This window comes from Gorilla gorilla, chromosome 10, assembly GCF_029281585.2.
Source record: "Gorilla gorilla gorilla isolate KB3781 chromosome 10, NHGRI_mGorGor1-v2.1_pri, whole genome shotgun sequence".
Classification (NCBI taxonomy): domain Eukaryota; kingdom Metazoa; phylum Chordata; class Mammalia; order Primates; family Hominidae; genus Gorilla; species Gorilla gorilla.
In genome coordinates, this window is record NC_073234.2 from 50,315,250 (window position 1) to 50,336,238 (window position 20,989).

A 20,989-nucleotide genomic window follows, 5' to 3' on the forward strand; every position below is an offset into this window, starting at 1 on the left:
ACATGATAGATCGTCTTATTTATAGTGGTTGAATGGTATTCTGTCCAATGAATGTGCACAGTTTATTCAACCTGTCCTCTACTAATATCAAGGTTGTTTACAGTCTTTTCATACTACAAACAATGCTGTGGGAAATATCCTTGTACATATTTCCTTGATGAGTACTTTTTGCTTTTTTTTTTAAAGAATACATTTTTAGGAGTAAAATTGCTAGATCAAAGAATATGTAGACTTTTGAAATTTTAGACAGAAAATAAAATTTTGTTAGCATTTTTATCTTGTAAAACAGTCTTACAACATTTTTTTTTTTTGAGACAGGGTCTTGCTTTGTCACCCAGGCTGGAATGCAGTGGCCTGATCAACACTCACTGCAGCCTTGACCTCCCAGACTCAGGTGATCTTCCCACCTTAGCCTCCCGGGACTACAGACGCCCACCACCACACCCAACTAATTTTTTTTTTTTTTTGAGACAGAGTTTTGCTCTTGTCACCCAGGCTGGAGTGCAGTGGTGCGATCTCGGCTTACTGCAACCTCCGCTTCCCAGGTTCAAGCGATTCTCCTGCCTCAGCCTCCCCAGTAGCTGGGATTACAGGTGTTCACCACCATACCCGGCTAACTTTTTTTTTTTTTTTTTTTTTTGAGATGGAGTCTCCCCCTGCTACCCAGGCTGGAGTGCAATGGTGCGATCTCAACCAACTGCAACCTCTGCCTCCCAGATTCCAGTGAATCTCCTGCCTCAGCCTCCTGAGTAGCTGGGATTACAGGCATGTGCCACTACACTGGCTAATTTTTTGTATCTTTAGTAGAGATGGGGTCTCACCATGTTGGCCAGGCTGGTCTCAAGCTCTCGACCTCACGATCTGCCCGCCTCAGCCTCCCAAAGTGCTGGGATTACAGGTGTGAGCCACTGCACCTAGCTTTAATTTTTGTATTATTAGTAGAGATGGGGTTTCACCATATTGGCCAGGCTAGTCTCGAACTCCTGACCTCAGGTGATCTACCTGCCTCAGCCTCCGAAAGTGCTGGGATTACAAGTGTGAGCCACCGTGTCCGGCCTCCACCTAGCTAATTTTTATATATTTTGCAGAGATGGGGTTTCTCTATGTTGCCCAGGCTGGTCTTGAACTCCTGGGCTTAAGCAATCTGCCTGCCTTGGCCTCCCGAAGTGTTAGGATTACAGGCATGAGCCACTACAGCCAGCCAGTCTTACAACTTTTGTTAGAGAATGGGATAAAATAGGCTGGGCATGGTGGCTCACGCCTGTAATCCCAGCACTTTGGGAGGCTGAGGCGGGCAGATCACAAGGTCAGGAGATCGAGACCATCCTGGCCAACACGGTGAAACCCCGTCTTTACTAAAAATACAAAAATTAGCCGGGCATGGTGGCATGCGCCTGTAATCCCAGCTACTAGGGAGGCTGAGGCAGGAGAATGGGATAAAATAGTCATATTACATTTAACCATGAGTGCCATTTTTTTTTCTGTCAATTGCTGTTCGATAGGAAGAAACTTAATGGGTTTAAGAGAAGGTGACACTTTATGGTTAGCGGTAAGCTGGAATATCAAAGCAGTATTAATCGTAATTGTGATGGTTACTTATCAAAGTATTGCTGGGTTGATTCTAGTTGTTTGTGTCCTAACTCTGGATCTTTTCCTTAATGAGACGAAGTAACTGAAACAACCAGGTGCTACAGCCCTGGAGAGCAAAACTGTCTTAATATTAACTTACTGCTTCCATATGGGTCATAAATTTTCATGGAGACTTGAATGCTATGCATAACTTGCCTGGCCCTTTCTATTCCTCCCTAGTTTTTTTTATTTTTTTAATTATTTAATTATTTATTTTTTATGAGATGGAGTCTTGCTCTGTTGCCCAGGCTGGAGTGCAGTGGCGCAATCTCGGCTCACTGCAACCTCCACCTCCCAGGTTTAAGTGATTCTCCCGCCTCAGCCTCCTGAGTAGCTGGGATTACAGGCATGCACCATGATGCCTGGCTAATTTTGTATTTTTAGTAGAGGCGGGGTTTCTCCATGTTGGTCAGGCTGGTCTTGAACTCCCGACCTCAGGTGATCTGCCTGCCTCAGCCTCCCAAAGTGCTGGGATTACAGGTGTGAGCCACTGCGCCTGGCCCTTCCCTAGCTTTATTAATTTTTTTTTTTTTTAAGGAGACGGAGTCTTGCTCTGTTGCCCAGGCTGGAGTGCAGTGGTGCAACATTGGCTCACTGCAACCTCCACCTCCCGGGTTCAAGCGATTCTCCCGCCTCAGCTTTCCGAGTAGCTGGGATTACAGGCATGCGCCACCACGCTGGCTAACTTTTGTATTTTTAGTAGACACGGGGTTTCACCATGTTGGCCAGGCTGGTCTCAAACTCCTGACCTCAGGTGATCTGCCTGCCTCAGCCTCCCGAAGTGATGAGATTACAGGCATGAGCCACCACGCCTGACCTCTTTTATTTTATTTTATTTTATTTTATTTTATTTTATTTTATTTTATTTTATTTTATTTTATTTTATTTTATTTTGAGACAGAGTTTTACTCTGTCACCCAGGCTGGAGTTCAGTGGCACGATCTTGGCTCAGTGCAACCTCCACCTCCTGGGTTCAAACGATTCTCCTGCTTCTGCCACCCTAGTAGTTGGAATTACAGGCACCTGCCACCATGCCTGGTTAATGTTTGTATTTTTAGTAGAGACGGGGTTTCACCCATGTTGGCCAGGCTGGTCTTGAATTTCTGACCTCAGGTGATCCGCCCACTTCAGCCTCCCAAAGTGGTGGGATTAGAGACGTGAGCCACCGCGTCTGGCCCCAAGTTTTATTCTGTAGGCACTGTAATGAAACATGTAGTTTGTTGACTAAAAGCTTTGTTGAAAAGGCTGGAGACTGGAATCTAGAATTTGTTTTCTTTCTTGAAATAATTCATTTTTGAGATTTCAGATAGAAGACGAAACTTTTTGTATTTGAACGGCTCTGTATGTACTTGGTATAGGAATGAACTTAGAATATCACTAATAATTATTTAAAATTTTATCATGAAATATTTCTGTCTAAAAATATTTGCAGACTACAGTCCTGGGAAGATCACGCTATTACCTTAATTGTTTGCTTTTAAAATATAACTTAAAAGCCTATTTTGGTGCTTGCTTCGGCAGCACGTATACTAAATTGGAACAATCAAGAGAAGATTAGCATGGCCTCTCTGCACAAGGATGACACGCAAATTTGTGAAGTGTTCCATATTAAAAGAAAAATTTTTGGCCAGGGGCAGTGGCTCATGCCTGTAATCCCAGCACTTTGGGAGGCCGTGGTGGTGGATCACCTGAGGTCAGGAGTTTGAGACCAGCCTGGCCAACATGGCAAAACCCCATCTCTACTAAAAATAGAAAAATTAGCTGGGTGTGGTGGCACGTGCCTGTAATCCCAGCTACTCGGGAGGCTGAGGTAGGAGAATCGCTTGAACCCGGGAGGCGGAGGTTGCAGTGAGCCAAGATCGCACCACTGCACTCCAGCCTGAGTGACAGAGTGAGACTCCATCTCAAAAAAAAAATAAAAACTTTTAAGGCCTGTTTTGCCTATTCTGGATAAAAATCTTCCTCCGATGTAGACGAGACATTTCTGTGTCTTCTTTTTCTTCTTTTTTAGACAAGGCCTCGCTGTGTCACCCAGGCTGGAGTGCAGTGGTGCGATCATGGCTCACCGCAGCCTTGACCCCAGGGCTCAAGCAGTTCTCCTAGTTCAGTCTCCCAATTAGCTGGCACCACAGACATGCACTACCATGCCCACGTGATTTTCCAGTGCCTTAAACAGTGCCCAGCTGATTTTCCGGTGCCTTAATGATATTAATCATCATTACAAAAGTGATTTACAGCCTGGCCAACATGATGAAACCCTGTCTGTACTGAAAAAAAAAAATACAAAAATTAGCCAGGCTCGGTGGTGGGCGCCTGTAATCCTAGCTACTTCGGAGGCTGAGGCAGGAGAATCACTTGAACCTAGGAAGCAGAGGTTGTAGCGAGCTGAGATCATGCCATTGCACTCCAGCCTAGGTGACAAGAGTGAAACTCTGTCTCAAAAAAAAAAAAAAAAAAAAGCAATTTAATTCATTCAGCTCATTTTGATCAGGGCCATAATTGGAAACTTGAGTTATTATACTTGTAGTAATATTCTCAGAACTGATTGCCGCATAAGGAAGGACTGTTTGCGTCATCAAATAGCCCAAGACTAATTGATGTACTTGAGTTTTTTGATTCCTCAGTGTGCCAAGTTCCTCTTTTCCTGGAAGAGCTATGCATAGTTCCAGATCTGATTTGTGGTTTCCAATTTATTGTGGGTTAAGACAGTCTGATAACATTAGTTTGTTACAATTATATGTAAAACAAAAGTAAAAAGGCTTTGCCGGGAACGACGGGGCTGTGCTGTGATTGGAATCCAAGTGAGTACTGCTACTCTGAGTGGTCAAATATTTAAATCCCATTTAGGTGAGGTGCTATTGTCATTGACTGAAAGAGGGGTTGAATTTAGTCAGTATTATTGGGGGCTGTTGGCTGATGTTTAGTCATCTGGTGGCTTAAAACCTGACAGGAGACACATGGCTAGTTGTCCGTTGTAATATAATACTTGGCATTGGTGACTCTAGAGAGGAAGGATTGTGTTTTCCAAATTAGCAGGTGGTGGTATATATGCCCCAGAAGACAGATGAAACCTAAAAAGAAAAGAAAAGCTCCTTTCTGGTCTGAATTCTGTAATTCTATAAGTACAGAATATGTTGGTAGATAGGAAGATTACCCAAAACCTGAAACAGCAAGTAGAAGATTGTTCATGTAGGAACAACATATAAGGGACAAGGGTGGAAAAAAGACTAGATTTAAGCAGTAAAAGATCATTAAGCGAGGCTTCATCACTTCTTCAGTAGGACAGTTACTATTGGGATTCAAAGAGGGGCTTATCAATGAATACCATGTTGTCCTTCCCCTTCTAAATTTGAAATCAACTGAGAAGTAGATAAGAAGATTGAAACATTTTTTTTAGTAGTCTTATTGGTGAGGCTCAATGGAGAATATGCCATAGATCTGTGCCCAAGTGAGCTTGCTAAAATCCTCCCTCCCAATTAAACTTAACAGGATGATGGACATCTGGAACTTCCACCCCACCCCTGACTCCATCCACCCCACTGCGGGTTGCTTAGTACAGGACCTGTAGACAAAGGCTGGCATCCCACACGCTATGCTTAATCCTGCTGGTGCTTCAGCTCTCTTGGAGAGCTTGGGAGGGGCTGGGCCACGGGTGACTAGTTTCTTCTAGTTGTCAGAGGGTTGAGGAATGAGGTCTAGAACATTATGGCTGTAGACTTTACTTTCTTAGGAAGATTTGAGGCTGCCAAATAGTGGCCCTCCACTACCAGTATGCTTGTATGGTGCTTTTTCCCACCCTTTCTAGAAGATTGAACCACGAGCTTAAATTACATATTTTAGACCAAAGAGAATTACAGATTTCTGTCCTTAAAAACTCATAAAATAGGCTGGGCGTGGTAGCTCATGCCTGTAATCCCAGCACTTTGGGAAGTGGGGTGGGCGGATCATGAGGTCAGGACTTTGAGACCAGCCTGGCCAACATGGTGAAACCGTGTCTCTACTAAAAATACAAAAATTAGCCAGGCATGGTGGCACACGCCTGTAATCTCAGCTATTCTGGAGGCTGAGGCAGGGGAATCGCTTGAACTCGGGAGGCGGAGGTTGCAGCGAGCTGAGATCGTGCCACTGCACTCCAGCCTGGACAACAGAGTGAGACTCCGTCTCAAAAAAAAAAAAAAAAAAACTCATAAAATAGGGGGAAATGTGTCTGGCTTTAGACACTTGGGATAATTTGGAGGCAAAGGCGGAGAATGGATACTTGCCTAGCAGCCTCTGTGTAGATGCTTATTAAAAAAGTATTTGCCTGGCCAGGTGCGTTGGCTCATGCCTATAATCCCAGCACTATGGGAGGCTGAGGCGGGTGGATCACGAGGTCAGCAGATCGAGACCATCCTGGCTAACACGGCGAAACCCTGTCTCTACTAAAAACACAAAAAATTAGCTGGGCGTGGTGGCGGGCACCTGTAATCCCAGCTACTCGAGAGGCTGAGGCAGGAGAATCACTTGAACCCAGGAGGCAGAGGTTGCAGTGAGCTGAGATTGCACCACTGCACTCCAGCCTGGGCGACAGAGCAAGACTCTGACTCAAAGACTCAAAAAAAAAAAAAAATGGTATTTGCTGTCTCACTAAAGTACCTCCTGTTCAATTTGTCCACCACCCCCTGCCATCCGTGAAGGGTTTCACAGCGAAAACCAGAAAGCCTGCTAGACACATTCTAAAAGAGCTGTAACACTTCAATTTGGTTTTGAAGTCTTGCCAGCAAAATCTTGACTAAGACTTTTCTTTTTTTGTTAAATATCTGTCAGTCATATTCTGAAAACTGTAATTATTTTCAAGGTTACCTAATTCAGTAGAAGAATTACTCTTTTCATAGTAAGGATTCAGTCATACAGAGTAACAAACTGCTGGTTCTGAACTTGTTAGTTTGTTCTTCCTAATTCTTCTCCCTCACTTTTCTCCTTTCCAGAATCATATTCTAAGAACTCAGCCACTCAGGTATCCACCATGGTGCTGGGTCCTGAACAGAAGATGTCAGATGGTAATTTACCACTTTGTGTTATTGTCTAATTTTATTCGTAATTAGGTTTATGTTGGTAACAGAAATTTATCATATTTTTCCTCTTGTCATCATCTATCATCATCTATTCTAACAACTCCATTCAAAAGTCACCATCTGGTGACTTAGGCTGTAAATGAAAATGGATTTTTTTTTTTTTTGAGGTGGAGTCTCACTCTGTCACCCAGGTTGGAGTGCAGTGGCACAATCTCGGCTCACTGCAACCTCCGCCTCCTGGGTTCAAGTGATGCTCCTGCTTCAGCCTCCCAAGTAGCTGTGACTAAAGGCACACACCACAATGCCTGGCTAATTTTTGTATTTTTAGTAGAGACAGGGTTTCGCCATGTTGGCCAGGCTGTTCTCAAATGCCTGACCTCAAGTGATCCGCCCGTCTCAGCCTCCCAAAGTGCTGGGATTACAAGCATGAGCTACCGCGCCCATCCTGAAAACAGAATGTTTTTTTTGTTTGTTTGTTTGGTTTTTTTTTTTGAGGCGGAGTTTTGCTCTAGTTGCCCAGGCTAGTTAGTGTTCAGTGGCACTGTCTCGGCTCACTGCAACCTCCGCCTCCCAGGTTCAAGGGATTCTCCTGCCTCAGCATCACGGGCACCTGGGATTACAGGCACCTGCCGCCACGCCCGGCTAATGTTTTTGTATTTTTAGTAGAGATGGGGTTTTGCTATGTTGGTCAGGCTGGTCTTGAACTCCTGACCTCAGGTGGTCCACCCGTCTCAGCCTCCCAAAATGCTGGGATTACAGGCGTGAGCCACTGTGCCCGGCCCTGAAAACAGATTTTTAACCAGAGACCTGCTTCATATCTTTTTTACAATTCTGAGTTGAGCCAAGATTAGCTGAAATTTGGTTTCTGGCAGTAATGCTTGCAAGGGCAATGTTATTCCCAGACCCAGGATAAAAACCTCTGGAGTGTTTTGGCTACTCATGATGCTTCCTGGTGTTTCAGATGTGTATGGAGCAGTAAAATACAGGGCGAGTACCTTATGCTCTGTATTTGATTGGAGCTTCTTGAGTGCTTTGACTATTCCTTCCTAAATCTGAGCTTCTTTGGAATTTCTGTTCCTTTTCTATAAATTTCTTCATTAATTCAAAGCTGCTTAATTAAGATGATATGAGTCAGCTCCCTATGGAAAGAAAGCTCTTATTTGTTTAAATTAGAGGTTGTAAGGATTTATTGCAAACACAGAGATTAGAGCTTTGTGATTCAAAATAGCCATTTGATGGCTGAAGCAAACTAGGCTCTGTGTATTTCTGGCAGGGTATCCCTTTTCTCCCAGACCTTCTGCTTCCCAATATTTAAGATTGACTGCAAAATGCAGAACTCAGGGAAACGCTGATATCAGTCTGAGATGAGCCCTGCCATCACGAGGGTGCCAGTACCCCGTGACCAGCGGCACTTTACTGCAAGCCTTAGTCAGAGTACAAAGGGTTCCTGCTTGGTGGTTTTGCTGCAGCTTCAGAGTTTAGCCTGAACTGTGGCAGGATTTTGTAACTTGCACATTTTTTGAGAAGTCTGATGGAGGTATAATGTCCACGGTCGATTCTTTGAGTAAGTCCTACCAAATATAGGAGGTGGGGAGGACATTTCGCTAGACAGGCCTGGTTCTTTTCTTTTAAAAGCTAGGATTTTAGGTTACCAGGAGCTGGTCTGGGAATGTGATATTTTGAGCCCATATGTCAGTGTTTTTAGAGGAAAATGAAATGACTCTAAAAATTCCCAAGTAGGAGTAGAAGTGTGGAAGTAGGAAAACCATTGTGAGTTAAAACTGATCTAGAGAATTGAGTGACTGGGAGAGGGGGAGGGAGATAACTTTTTTAGTGTAGGCTAAATTTTTTACTTCCTGAATTTTTAACCATGTGAATGTATTACTTATTCTAAAATGTACATTAAAAATAAACTATTCAAAATAAATTGAGCTAGAGTCAGGTTGGTCTCTTGTGCATTTAGATAGTCAACTATTTAATTTCAGTATACTAAGGATGAATTGTTAGTGTATTTTGTTCATTTTTTACTAATTTATTTTCAAATCTGTTAATTCAGACAGTGTTTCTGGAGATCATGGGGAGTCTGCCAGTCTTGGTAACATCAACCCTGCCTATAGTAATCCCTCTCTTCCACAGTCCCCTGGGGACTCAGAGGAGTACTTCGCCACTTACTTTAATGAGAAGATCTCCATTCCTGAGGAGGAGGTTAGTATCAGGTCCTTGGAGGAGAACACTATTGTCTGGGGAAAACCTGTGAGTGAAAGATCTGCTGGATGGCTCAAGTTCAGCAGCCTCAGGTCTAATTTTGGCTGGCAATCTCTGAAGACTATATCTATATATCTATATATACACACACACACACACACACACACACACACACACACACACACACACACACACCCTATCTATATCTATCTATCTCTGTCTGTCTGTCTGTCTGTCTGTCTGTCTATCTATCTATCTATCTATCTGATCTTTTTTACAGACAGGGTCTTGCTCTGTCATCTAGGCTCCAGTGCAGTGGCACAACCATAGCCCACTGTAGCCTTGAATTCCTGGGGTCAAGTGATTCTCCCACTTCAGCCTCCCCAGTAGCTGGGACTATAGATGGCATGCCACCATGCCAGGCTCATTATTTTTATTTTTATTTTTAGAGACAGGGTCTCACTATGTTGCCCAGGCTGGTCTTGAACTCCTGGCCTCAAGCTATCCTTCCTCTTGTTTGTTGATGAAAAAGAGTCAAACTCTGGCTGGGCCCAGGCTCACACCTGTAATCCCAGCACTTTGGGAGGCTAAGGCAGGAGGATCACTTGAGCCCAGGAGTTCAAGACCCGCCTGGCCAATATGGCGAAACCCTGTCTCTACAAAAAATACAAAAATTAGCTGGGCATGGTGGTATGCACCTGTAGTCCCAGCTACTCGGGAGGCTGAGGTGGAAGGATCACTTGAGCCTAGGAGGCAGAAGTTGCAGTGAGCCAAGATCATGCCATGCTACTCCACTCTGGGTAACAGAATGAGACCTCCTCTCAAAAACGAAAACCAAAACAAAACAGGCTGGGCGCGGTTGCTCACACCTGTAATCCCAGCACTTTGGGAGGCCGAGACGGGCAGATCACCTGAGGTTAGGAGTTCAAGACCAGCTTGGTTAACATGGTGAAACCCTGTCTTTACTAAAGATACAAAAGTTAGCTGGGCGTAGTGGTGGGTGCCTGTAATCCCAGCTACTCGGGAGACTGAGGCAGGAGAATCACTTGAACCTAGGAGGCAGAGGCTGCAGTGAGCCAAGATCGTGCCACTGCACTCCGGCCTGAGCAACAGAGTGAGACTCTGTCTCAAAACCAAACAAACAAACAAACAAGAGTCAAACTCTGTAAAATGTTTAAAGAGGTTTATTCTGAGCCAAATATGAGTGACCAAGGCCCGTGACACAGCCCCAGGAAGTCCCGAGAACATGTGCCCAAGGTGGTTGGGTTACAGCTTGATTTTATACGTTTTAGGGGTCAGAAGTTACAGGCAGACATCAGCCAATATATTTAAGATGTACATTGGTTCCATCAGGAAAGGTGGGACAACTTGAAGTGGGGAGGGGGCACCTTTCAGGTCAAAGGTGGATTTAAAGATTTTCTGATTGGAAATTGATTGAGGCTGGGTGCAGTGGCTCATGCATGTAATCCCAGCACTTTGGGAGGCTGAGGCGGGTGGATCGCTTGAGCCCAGGAGTTCGAGACCAACCAGCTTGGGCAATGTGACAAGACCTTGTCTCCAAGTAAAAAAAATAAAATAAAATTAGTTGGGTGTGGTGGTGCACACCTGTGGTCCCAGCTACTTTGGAGGCTGAAGTGGGAGGATTGCTTAAGCCCAGGAGTTCAAGACCAGCCTGGGCAACATGGCAAAACCCCGTCTCTACAAAAATAAAAATAAATAAAAAAAGAAATTGGTTGAAAGAATTATTTTCTAAAGACCTAGTCTAAAATGAAGGGCTGTGGAGTGTCTAAAATGAGGGGTTGTGAAGACCGAGGTTTTTATTATGTAGGTGAAGCCTCTAGGTAACAAGCTTCAGAGAAAATAGATGTAAATGTCTTTTATCAGACGTAAAAAGGTACCGGACTCCTAGTTAATTCTCTCCTGGATCAGGAAAAGACCTGAAAAGGGAAGGAGATTCTACATATTCTAGGTTTTGCTCATAAGAGACAGCTTTGCAGGGTCATTTCAAAATATACAAAGAAATATATCTTGGAGTAAAATACTTTGATTTCTTTCAGGGCCTGTTATCTGTCATGTGATGCTATGCTAGAGTCAGGTTGGAATTTGGCATGTTATTGCTACAAGGAATCTGTTTTGTCAGTTTTAAGATCTCTGGTTTTTGTTTGTTTGTTTGTTTGTTTTTGAGACGGAGTTTCACTCTTGTCGCCCAGGCTAGAGTGCAATGGTGCAATCCTGGCTCACCGCAACCTGCTTCTCCCGCGTTCAAGCGATTCTCCTGCCTCAGCCTCCCGAGTAGCTGGGATTACAGGCATGTGCCGTTACGCCCACCTGTTTTTGTATTTTTAGTAGAGACAGGGTTTCTCCATGTTGGTCAGACTGGTCTCGAACTCCCAACCTCAGGTGATCCGCCCGCCTTGGCCTCCCAAAGTGCTGGGATTACATGCATGAACCACTGTGCCTGGCCAAGATCTCTGTTTTAATGCTGGTCATTTGTGTCTGAATTCCAAAGGGAAGGGAGTATAATGAGGTTTGTCTGACCCCTCCCTCCCATCATGGCCTGAACTAGTTTTTCAGGTTTTCTTTGGAATGCCCTTGGTCAACAAGAGGATCCGTTCAGTTGGTTGGGGGAGCTTAGAATTTTATTTTTGTTTGCTCTCCTCAGTGTCCCAAGTAGTTGGACTGACTATAGGCACACACCACACAGCACCACACCTGGCTTGTTTCCTTTTTAAAATGGTGGCTCTTGTCCTTTTTGGGAAGTGTTTGGGCACAGAGGTACTGTTACTGTTATTCTGGTTTTAGAATGAGAGGCTGATGGAACCTGCAGGTAAGGGAAGAGCTTTGACTTGGACAGAGAAGTGGCCAGCTTCTTAATAAAAAGTGGGTAAGATGGAGGTGAAACTTGGACACATGCAATATCTGACATTGTAAATCCTTTTTTCTTGTGAGGCTGGATTTTGTTGCTTCATATGTGATAACAGATCAATTATATCAGTAGTTCAATGGTGATGTTCAGTTTAATCTCTTTTCCTCTCTTGTACAGTACTCTTGTTTTAGCTTTCGTAAACTCTGGGCTTTCACCGGACCAGGTTTTCTTATGAGCATTGCCTACCTGGATCCAGGAAATATTGAATCCGATTTGCAGTCTGGAGCAGTGGCTGGATTTAAGGTGAACATCTAGTCCTACCCCTGTCCTTTTGGGAACATAATACACTCTCACATCCTTTTCTCCACCCTGCATGTTGGATAGTAGCCTCAGGGGCTACATGCAGATACTTCATTGGCAGTGGCTCTTATGTGTAAAGTACTTTCCATTTGGTCTTATTTTTATCCACATAGTTTCCTTGAACAAAGGAGAAACTACATATAGGAGAAACTGAGGCTCAGAAAGGTACAAGGTGACTTAGCAGGTCATGTGCAAAATCTGTTATAGAACTCAAGTCATTTGATTCTTGACCTGGGCTCTTTTCTGAATGCAGTATTTACCACTCATGTTGCCAAACAACTAAACAAACAAACAGACAAAAACTCAGTTGTTCAATGAGTGTTACAGGAGATTTTGTTCTTCTTAGTTGCTCTGGATCCTTCTGTTGGCCACCCTTGTGGGGCTGCTGCTCCAGCGGCTTGCAGCTAGACTGGGAGTGGTCACTGGGCTGCATCTTGCTGAAGTATGTCACCGTCAGTATCCCAAGGTGAGCAATGTATTGTCCTGTTTGTCTCTCACCCATGCCATAGGAATCTGTGTGTCTGGCAGTATGTGCTGGCCTCATTCTATAGTGAGACAGTCAAGGACTTGGGGGTCAGTGGCCCTGAAGACGGACGGTACCAACGGAAATACTGTAGCTCCTCCTGCTGCCAGGCCATGTTTTCCCCCTCCTTCAAAATCTAACTTGAGACTCGCATTTCCTAGAAGGTTTTCTTAGAAAAACTGTGTTACCATTCACTCTGGCTTCCAGTATCTAGCAATGCCCAGCCCAAGGGGAGGAGGATACTCTCTCTAAGCACTTTTATTCATACCTCCATGTTACTCCATCAGTTTGCATTTTATATATGTTCTTTTTTTGTTTGACTTTGCCATCACTTTGAAAAAGTAATTTTTTTTCTTTTTACTACAAACTATATGTGGCAAGATCTTTGGATTTGCTAATAATTATTTTTCAGTTTCCCCTCCCCCTGGGGGCTACACTATCCTCTGCAGCTTCTTCTGGACATTTTGGGCCTTTCTTACTGTTGCCTAAGGCAAGAATGAACACTATGTCTGGAAGATATTTTTAACTTAGTTTTGTCTTTTGTTTTGTTTCTTTTCCTGGGTGTGAGCAAAAAGTATCCTTATCTGCTTTTCAAAAAAATAAAAAAATCTTGATAATATCCCCATTTACTCTGATGTGATTATTACACATTTTATGCCTATATCAAAATATCCCATATGCCCCATAATATATACACCTACTATGTACCCATAAAATTTTTTAAAAACAAACAAAACGTTGGTAATTTATAATCCTTCTAGCTTCGTTTTCTTTCTTTCTTTTTATTTTTTGAGAAGGAGTCTCACTCTGTCACCCATGGTGGAGTGCAGTGATGTGGTCATGGCTCACTGCAGCCTTGACCTCCCAGGCTCAAGCGATTCTCCCACCTCAGCCTCCCAAGTAGCTGGGACCACAGGCGAGCACGACCACACCCAGCTAATTAAATTTTTTTTTTTTTTTTTTTTTGTGGAGATGAGGTATTGCTATGTTGTCTAGGCTGGTCTCAAACTCCTGGGCTCAGGCAGTCCTCCCACCACAGCTTCTCAAAGTGCTGGGACGACAGGCATGAGCCACTGCACCAAGCCTAGCTTCTCTTTCTTCATACACATTAATAGTTATTTTGTAATAATAATTATATATATATTTTTGTTTGTTTGTTTTGTTTTTTTTTTTTTGAGACAGAATCTCACTCTGTTGCCCAGGCTGGAGTTCAGAGTTCAGTGGTGTGATCTCAGCTCACTACAGCCTCTGCTTCTTGCAGTGAGGCGATTCCAGTGATTCTCCTGCCTCAGCCTCCTGACTAGCTTGGATTACAGGCACGTGCCACCATACCCAGATAATTTTTGTATTTTTAGTAGAGATGAGGTTTTACCATGTTGGTCAGGCTGGTCTTGAACTCCTGGCCTTAGGTGATCTGCCAGCCTTGGCCTCCCAAAGTGCTGGGATTACAGGCATGAGCCACCGTGCCCAGCTTGCTTTTTTGTTTGTTTGTTTGTTTGTTTGAGACGGAGTTTCACTCTTTCACCCAGGCTGGAGTGCAGTGGCGTGATCTCAGCTCACTGCAACCTCCGCCTTTAGTTTCAAGCGATTCTCCTGCCTCAGCCTCCCGAGTAGCTGGGATTACAGGTGCCTGCCGCCATGCCTGGCTAATTTTTGTATTTTTAGTAGAGACGGGGTTTCACTATGTTGGCCAGGCTGGTCTCGAACTCCTGACCTTGTGATCTGCCCACCTCGTCCTTCCAAAGTGCTGGGATTACAGACGTGAGCCACTGTGCCTGGCCTTGTTTTGGTATTTTTGAGATGGAGTCTCACTCTGTTGCCCAGCCTGGAGTGCAGTGGCGTGATCTCAGCTCACCACAACCTCTGCCTCTCGGGTTCAAGCTATTCTCCTGCCTCAGCCTCCTGAGTAGCTGGGACTACAGGCGTGCATCACCACGCCTGGCCAATTTTTGTATTTTTAGTAGAGATGAGGTTTCACTATGTTGGCCAGACTGGTCTCAAACTCCTGACCTCGTGATCTGCCTGCCTTGGCCTCCCAAAGTGCTGGGATTACAGCCGTGAGCTACTGCGCCTGGCTCTGCCTTTTTTTTTTTTTGAGACCAAGTCTTGCTTTGTCACCCAGGCTCGGGTACAGTGGTGTGATCTTGGCTTACTATAACCTCAACCTCCCAGGTTCAAGCAATTCTCCTGTCTCAGCTTCCAGAGTAGCTGGGATTACAGGTGCGCACCACCACACCCAGCTAATTTTTGCATTTTTAGTAGAGACAGTGTTTCACCATGTTGGCCAGGCTGATCTCAAACTCCAGACCTCAAGTGATCCACTTGCCTTAGCCTCTCAAAGTGCTGGGATTACAGATGTGAGATACTGTGCCTGGCCTGTTTTTTTGAGATAGGATCTTGCTCTATTACCCAGACTAGAGTTCAGTGGCACAATCATGGCTCACTATACCCTTGACCTCCCAGGCGCAAGCAGCCTTCCTACCTCTGTCTCTTGAATAGCTGGGACCACAGGTGTGCACCATGATACCCAGCTATTTTTAAAATTTTTTGTAGAGACAGGGTTTTGCCATGTTGCCCAGGCTGGGCTTGAACTCCTGGGCTCAAGTAATCCTCCCACCTCTGCCTCCCAAAGTTCAGGGATTATAGGTGTGAACTACCATGGGTGACCTGACAAATTTTTTGGATGCTAGCTCTCTGGAGGTGTTTTTTCCTGGCTTCAGTGACTCAGCATAACTAAATCTGATTTTCAGCTGTATTGTTTGGCCAGATAAGTTTCTGACTTTGTTATATGCCACCCAGTTCCAACCATATTCCCTTGAGTCCTTTTGCATACCTGGGCATTATTATTACATTAAAGGTGACTCCAACCTCTTCTGTTGTTGTGGTGGTGGTTTGTTGAGAGAGTCTTGCTCTTGTCTGTTGCCCACTCTGGAGTGCAGTGGCATGATCATAGCTCACTGCAGCCTTGACCACTGGGGCTCAGGCTGTCCTCCTGCCTCAGCCTCCCAAGTAGTTGGGACTACAGGTGTATGCCATCATGCCTGGATACTTTTGTACTTTTTTTTTTCCTGTAATTTTTATTTTAGGTTTGGAGATGGATACATGTGAAGGTTTTTTTTTTCTTTCTTTCTTTCTTTTTTTTTTTTGTGAAAGCAAGTTTATTAAGAACGTAAAGGAATAAAGAAAGGCTATTCCATAGGCAGAGCAGTCACATGTGAAGGTTTGTTACATAGATAAACATGTGTCATGGGGGTTTGTTGTACATATTATTACATCACCCCGATATTAAGCCCAATACACAATAGTTACCTTTTCTGCTTCTCTCTCTCCTTCCACCCTCCCCCATCAAGTAGACCCCAGTGTCTGTTGTTTCTGTCTGTGTGTTCATAAGTTCTTATCATTTTGCTCCCAATTTTTATACTTTTTGTAGAGATGGGGTTTTGCCATGTTGCCCAGGCTGGTCTCAAACTCCTGGGCTTAAGGGATCTACCTTGGCATCCCAAAGTGCTGAGATTACAGGCATGAGCCACTGTGCCTGGTCCACCCCAACCTTTTTTTTTTTTTTTTTTTTTGAGATGGAGTCTCACTTTGTTGTCCAGGCTGGAGTGCAGTGGTGCAATCTCGGCTCACTGCAACCTTCGCCTCTCAGGTTCAAGCAATTTTCCTGCCTCAGCCGCCTGAGTAGCTGGGATTACAGGCATGTGCCACCATGCCCAGCTAATTTTTGTATTTTTAGTAGAGACGGGGTTTCGCCATGTTGGCCAGGCTGATCTTGAACCCTGACCTCAGGTGATCCACCTGCCTCAGCCTCCCAAAGTGCTGGGATTACAGGTGTGAGCCACCGCGTCCGGCCTGACCCCAACCTTTTCATGTTTGTTTTGTCTTCCCAGCTATGGTCAGGATAGATGTGTTCTTCTGCAATCATTTAATATTCTTTCTTGACCCATATTTGGACCGTATTAGCATCCTTATTCTCCTCTAAACTTTATAGAATTGTTTTTAGGAAATTAAGTGCAAATTAGTAAATGGTAATTATATTCTTCTCAAGTAGAAAGGAAAAAGAAAAAAGTAAGATCAAGTACTGCCTTGACCTTCGTTCACAGGTTCTGCCACGTGGTAGCACGCTTTTCCTTCTCCAGGTGAGAGCCACAGTGCAGTGATCGGCCAAGTGGAGGCACGTTCTGGTATTTCTTCTCTAGTCTGGAGGCTTATAAAGGACTGTTTATGGTTTAGTGCCAAAATGTGAATTCCAAATTGTGGAGGAATTTTTTAGAAATGATTAATCAGAACCATGTCTTTCTACTGTTTGGTGTTTAGGTCCCACGAGTCATCCTGTGGCTGATGGTGGAGTTGGCTATCATCGGCTCAGACATGCAAGAAGTCATTGGCTCAGCCATTGCCATCAATCTTCTGTCTGTAGGAAGGTGAGGGGTTTTCCTCTAGAAAGTCATCAGTGTTTTGCTGGATTTCCAAGCAGAGATAAAAACAAAAACCCAATTCATTTTTAATTTTGAAGACTCAACTCAATTGTTATTTCTTCCGTGGAACCTTTCTGGAAACAATTTCTTCTCCCCTGGTAGATGTAGACTCTACATCTTCCATTTCCCATGGTGGGTTATGCTTACCTTTATTAGAATATGTGGCGTTTTGTATCGCAATTATTGATTTGTATGTCATTTTATCCCGCTAGATACTATCTTTTTTATTTTATTTATTTATTTACTTTTTTGAGACAGAGTCTTTCTCTGTCACCCAGGCTGGAGTGCAGTGGTATGATCTTGGCTCACTGCAACCTCCGCCTCCCAGGTTCAAGCAATTCTTGTGCCTCAGTCTCCTGAGTAGCTGGGATTACAGGCACCTGCCACCATGTCCAGCTAATTTTTGTATTTTTAGTAGAGATGGGGTTTCACCTTGTTGGCCAGGCTCGTCTCTAACTCCTGACCTCAGGTCTAGGAATGCCCGCCTCAGCCTCCCAAAGTGCTGGTATTACAGGCGTGAGCCACTACACCCAGCCCCCACTAGATACTCTCTGTCTAATCCTATAAAATTCTATCTGTCTAACTCCATGAGGGTAAGACCCAAACTTTTCAGCTTTGTATCCTAAGAGTGACATAGTAGACTCTCAATCAAAGTTTAAATGAATGTAATTAAGTTGATGCTGTTACCCTACTTTACCCAAGGCCTAGTTTTCTGCCATTGTCCCTCCTCCCTCAAGTCCTAGCTTCTCCAAGTGTTCTTCATCTGGAGAGCTGTTGGGAAGAGAGTGTTTTTCAATGTTTCCTTTCTTTCCGTCTCTCTGACTTCCATATCTCATCTGTGACCTAGAATTCCTCTGTGGGGTGGCGTTCTCATCACCATTGCAGATACTTTTGTGTTTCTCTTCTTGGACAAATATGGTAAGGAGAGCGGGAATGGGAGGGTCAAAGGAGCTGCTCTCTGTCATGTGGCAGATGGGGAAGTCTACCTTCTCTGAGCTCACTGCTGCCTTTTTTCCTTTAGGCTTGCGGAAGCTAGAAGCATTTTTTGGCTTTCTCATCACTATTATGGCCCTCACATTTGGATATGAGGCAAGTGGTACAGGGTATTCATTAGCTTCTTAAAATAAGTTTTTGTGGGTTTTTTTTTTTTAGCCTTTTATTATAAAAGACAGTAATAATGCTAGTATGGTTCACTTATAGTGGGTGTATCAACAAAAAGCCAATTTTTCCCTGGGCCAATTTTAAAGGAATATGATCCATAGCAAAGATTAGCGTGCAGAAAGGCCTGCAGGGGCTCCCAGGTTTAAAATGACTAGATATTTTAGGGCTTTCCAGACTAGATTCTTTGGTCCCAAGTTGACCATCTGGCAACAGAACAGCCATGGATAGGATTAATTAAGGAGGGGGTTGCAGGGTTATTCTTGGGTGTTAACTTAGAGGAGTTCTGCTTTTGCTCATCCTGGTTTATATTAATTGCAGCTTGAACTTTCCCAATATTAAAACAGTTAATGAATTATATGAAATATCCTGGATATTTCCTGGTTTGTGCCCCAACCCAGAAACTCCTTAGAGTCACTAACATTATTTGCAGTACTAGCACCTTTCTTTGTACAATTCTTCTAAACTGATTTCCGCTTACTGGTCTGGCTGAACTTTAAAAAATATATGTAATCTATGGGTTGATTGTGCCTCTTGGCCTAAGGCTTCCAAGAGAAATACTGAACCGGGGAAGAGTATATATGAGAGTGTTTAAGGATGAGTCTCTCATTACACACGTACTAGTGGCAAACAGCAAGTGATTTTTAAATGAACATGGGTGAACAGAAGTATACTAAGTATGGATAATAAAAATTGATTCTATATTCTTTTTTAATTTTTAGATTTTTATTTATTTATTTATATTTGAGCCAGAGCGTTGCTCTGTCATGTAGGCTAGAGTGCAGTGGGTGTGATCTCGGCTCACTGCAGCCTCCGCCTCCCAGGTTCAAGTGGTTCTTGTGCCTCAGCCTCCCAAGTAGCTGGGATTATTGGCATGTACCACCATGCCTGGCTAACTTTTTGTATTTTTAGTAGAGATGGGGTTTCTCTATGTTGGCCAGGCTGGTCTTGAACTGCTGACCTCAAGTAATCTGCCCATCTTGGCCTCCCAAAGTGCTAGGATTTCAGCTATGAGCCACTGTGCCTGGCCCTGGTTGTGTATTTTTGAGCCTTGTGGAATTACTAATAACCACAAGTCCCTTAGCAGCTTTTTCTTTTTTCTTTTCTTTTTTTTTTTTTGAGATGGAGTCTCCCTCTTTCGCCCAGGCTAGAGGGCAGTGGTGCGATCTCGGCTCACTGCAACTTCCACCCCCAGGTTCAAGTGATTCTCCTGCCTCAGCCTCCCACGTAGCTGGGATTACAGGTGCCCGCCACCGTGCCTGGTTAATTTTTGTATTTTTCGTAGAGACGGGTTTCACTATGTTTGCCAGGCTGGTCTTGAACTCCTGACCTCAGGTGATCCACCCGCCTTGGCCTGCTAAAGTGCTAGGATTACAGGCGTGAGCCACCATGCCTGGCTTTTTTTTTTTTTTTTTTTTTTTTTTTTTGAGACAAGAGTCTCACACTATTGCCTATGCTGGAGTTCAGTGGCACGATCTCAGCTCACCTCCTGGGCTCAAGTGATCCTTCCACCTCAGCCTCCCTAGTAGCTAGTACTATACGTATGCACCACCATACCGAGGTAATTTTTGTAGAGATAAGGTTTTGTTGGGTCGTCAGGCTGCTCTTGAACTCCTGGGCTCAAGCAATGCACCTGCCTTGGTCTCCTAAAGTGCTGGGATTATAGGCGTGAGCCACCGCACCCAGCCCTTTCTTTAGAAATTAATTATGTATCATACACATCTGTTTCATATATCTAAGATGTGTTGTAAACTATCCGGATACTCAGTCTTGAATTCTCTGGCCCCTGATAGTAAGCCCCTTATGTTGCTTGGTCCTATGATGATTCTGTATTCCTCATTATCTTAGGTAGTTGCAGAAGAAAAGATTGTGGCCAGGTGTGGTGGCCTGTAATCCCAGCACTTTGGGTGGCTGAGGTGGGAAGATTGCTTGTACTTGGGAGATTGAGGTTTCAGTGAGCTGTGATCATGCCACTGCATTCCAGCCTGGGTGACAGAGCAAGATCCTATCTCAAAAAATATAAAAATAAGGAAGAAGGCATTGTAAGGGATAAAGGATGCTAACTGTTCCCTGGTACTATGTTACTCCCGTTTCACGTTCCTGTAAAGGCTAATCATTGTTATATTGGTATGTAGTATGTTACAGTGAAACCCAGCCAGAGCCAGGTACTCAAGGGCATGTTCGTACCATCCTGTTCAGGCTGTCGCACTCCACAGATTGAACAGGCTGTGGGCATCGTGGGAGCTGTCATCATGCCACACAACATGTACCTGCATTCTGCCTTAGTCAAGGTGAGCAAGGCCCTTATCTCCTTCACCTCCTAGACAGTTCATGGGATCGTTTCCTTCAATTGCAAGGGACACAAAGTTAGTTTACAATTATTAGGACCATGAAGGAGCAAGGTATTTTCCAAGCCTGGACATTTATAAACTCCATATACTTAGATGCTGTTTTTATCACCAAATTGACCAGAGATTACTAACTGCATAAAGCAGGTGGGGCTAAAGTTCTTTTTTTTTTTTTTTTTTAAATTGAGATGGAGTCTCACTCTGTTGCCCAGGCTGGAGTGCAGTGGCGTGATCTCTACTCACTGCAAACCTCTCCCTCCCGGGTTCAAGTGATTCTCATGCCTCAGCCTCCTGAGTACCTGGGATTACAGGCGTGCACCACCACGCCTGGCTAATTTTTCTATTTTTAGTAGAGATGTGGTTTCACC

General features: G+C 44.1%; 1 protein-coding gene and 2 non-coding genes across 9 annotated transcripts in view; 2 read left to right on the top strand and 1 right to left on the bottom strand.

Annotated features, from left to right (window-relative positions):
- SLC11A2 (solute carrier family 11 member 2) overlaps positions 1 to 20,989 on the top strand; it is a 49,167-nt gene that overhangs the window by 11,559 nt on the left and 16,619 nt on the right. For 5 of the 7 annotated variants that reach the window (XM_019038584.3, XM_004053121.4, XM_063693995.1 and 2 more), the window contains 8 exons: positions 6,597 to 6,668; positions 8,740 to 8,888; positions 11,932 to 12,057; positions 12,461 to 12,580; positions 16,955 to 17,061; positions 17,963 to 18,033; positions 18,137 to 18,204; positions 20,409 to 20,564. In XM_019038584.3, coding sequence (XP_018894129.1) covers positions 6,597 to 6,668; positions 8,740 to 8,888; positions 11,932 to 12,057; positions 12,461 to 12,580; positions 16,955 to 17,061; positions 17,963 to 18,033; positions 18,137 to 18,204; positions 20,409 to 20,564 — 869 coding nt within the window. Of the gene's footprint in view, positions 1 to 4,407; positions 4,431 to 6,596; positions 6,669 to 7,885; positions 8,248 to 8,739; positions 8,889 to 11,931; positions 12,058 to 12,460; positions 12,581 to 16,954; positions 17,062 to 17,962; positions 18,034 to 18,136; positions 18,205 to 20,408; positions 20,565 to 20,989 lie in introns of those variants that run through there. The other 2 variants (XM_055357207.2, XM_055357208.1) reach the window with 2 other exon arrangements.
- Positions 3,135 to 3,242, top strand: LOC115930263 (U6 spliceosomal RNA). Its single transcript, XR_004066916.1, has one exon. It is a non-coding gene; the product is annotated as a U6 spliceosomal RNA (small nuclear RNA).
- On the bottom strand, positions 6,303 to 6,364 carry LOC115930306 (U7 small nuclear RNA). The gene has a single exon (XR_004066949.1). It is a non-coding gene; the product is annotated as a U7 small nuclear RNA (small nuclear RNA).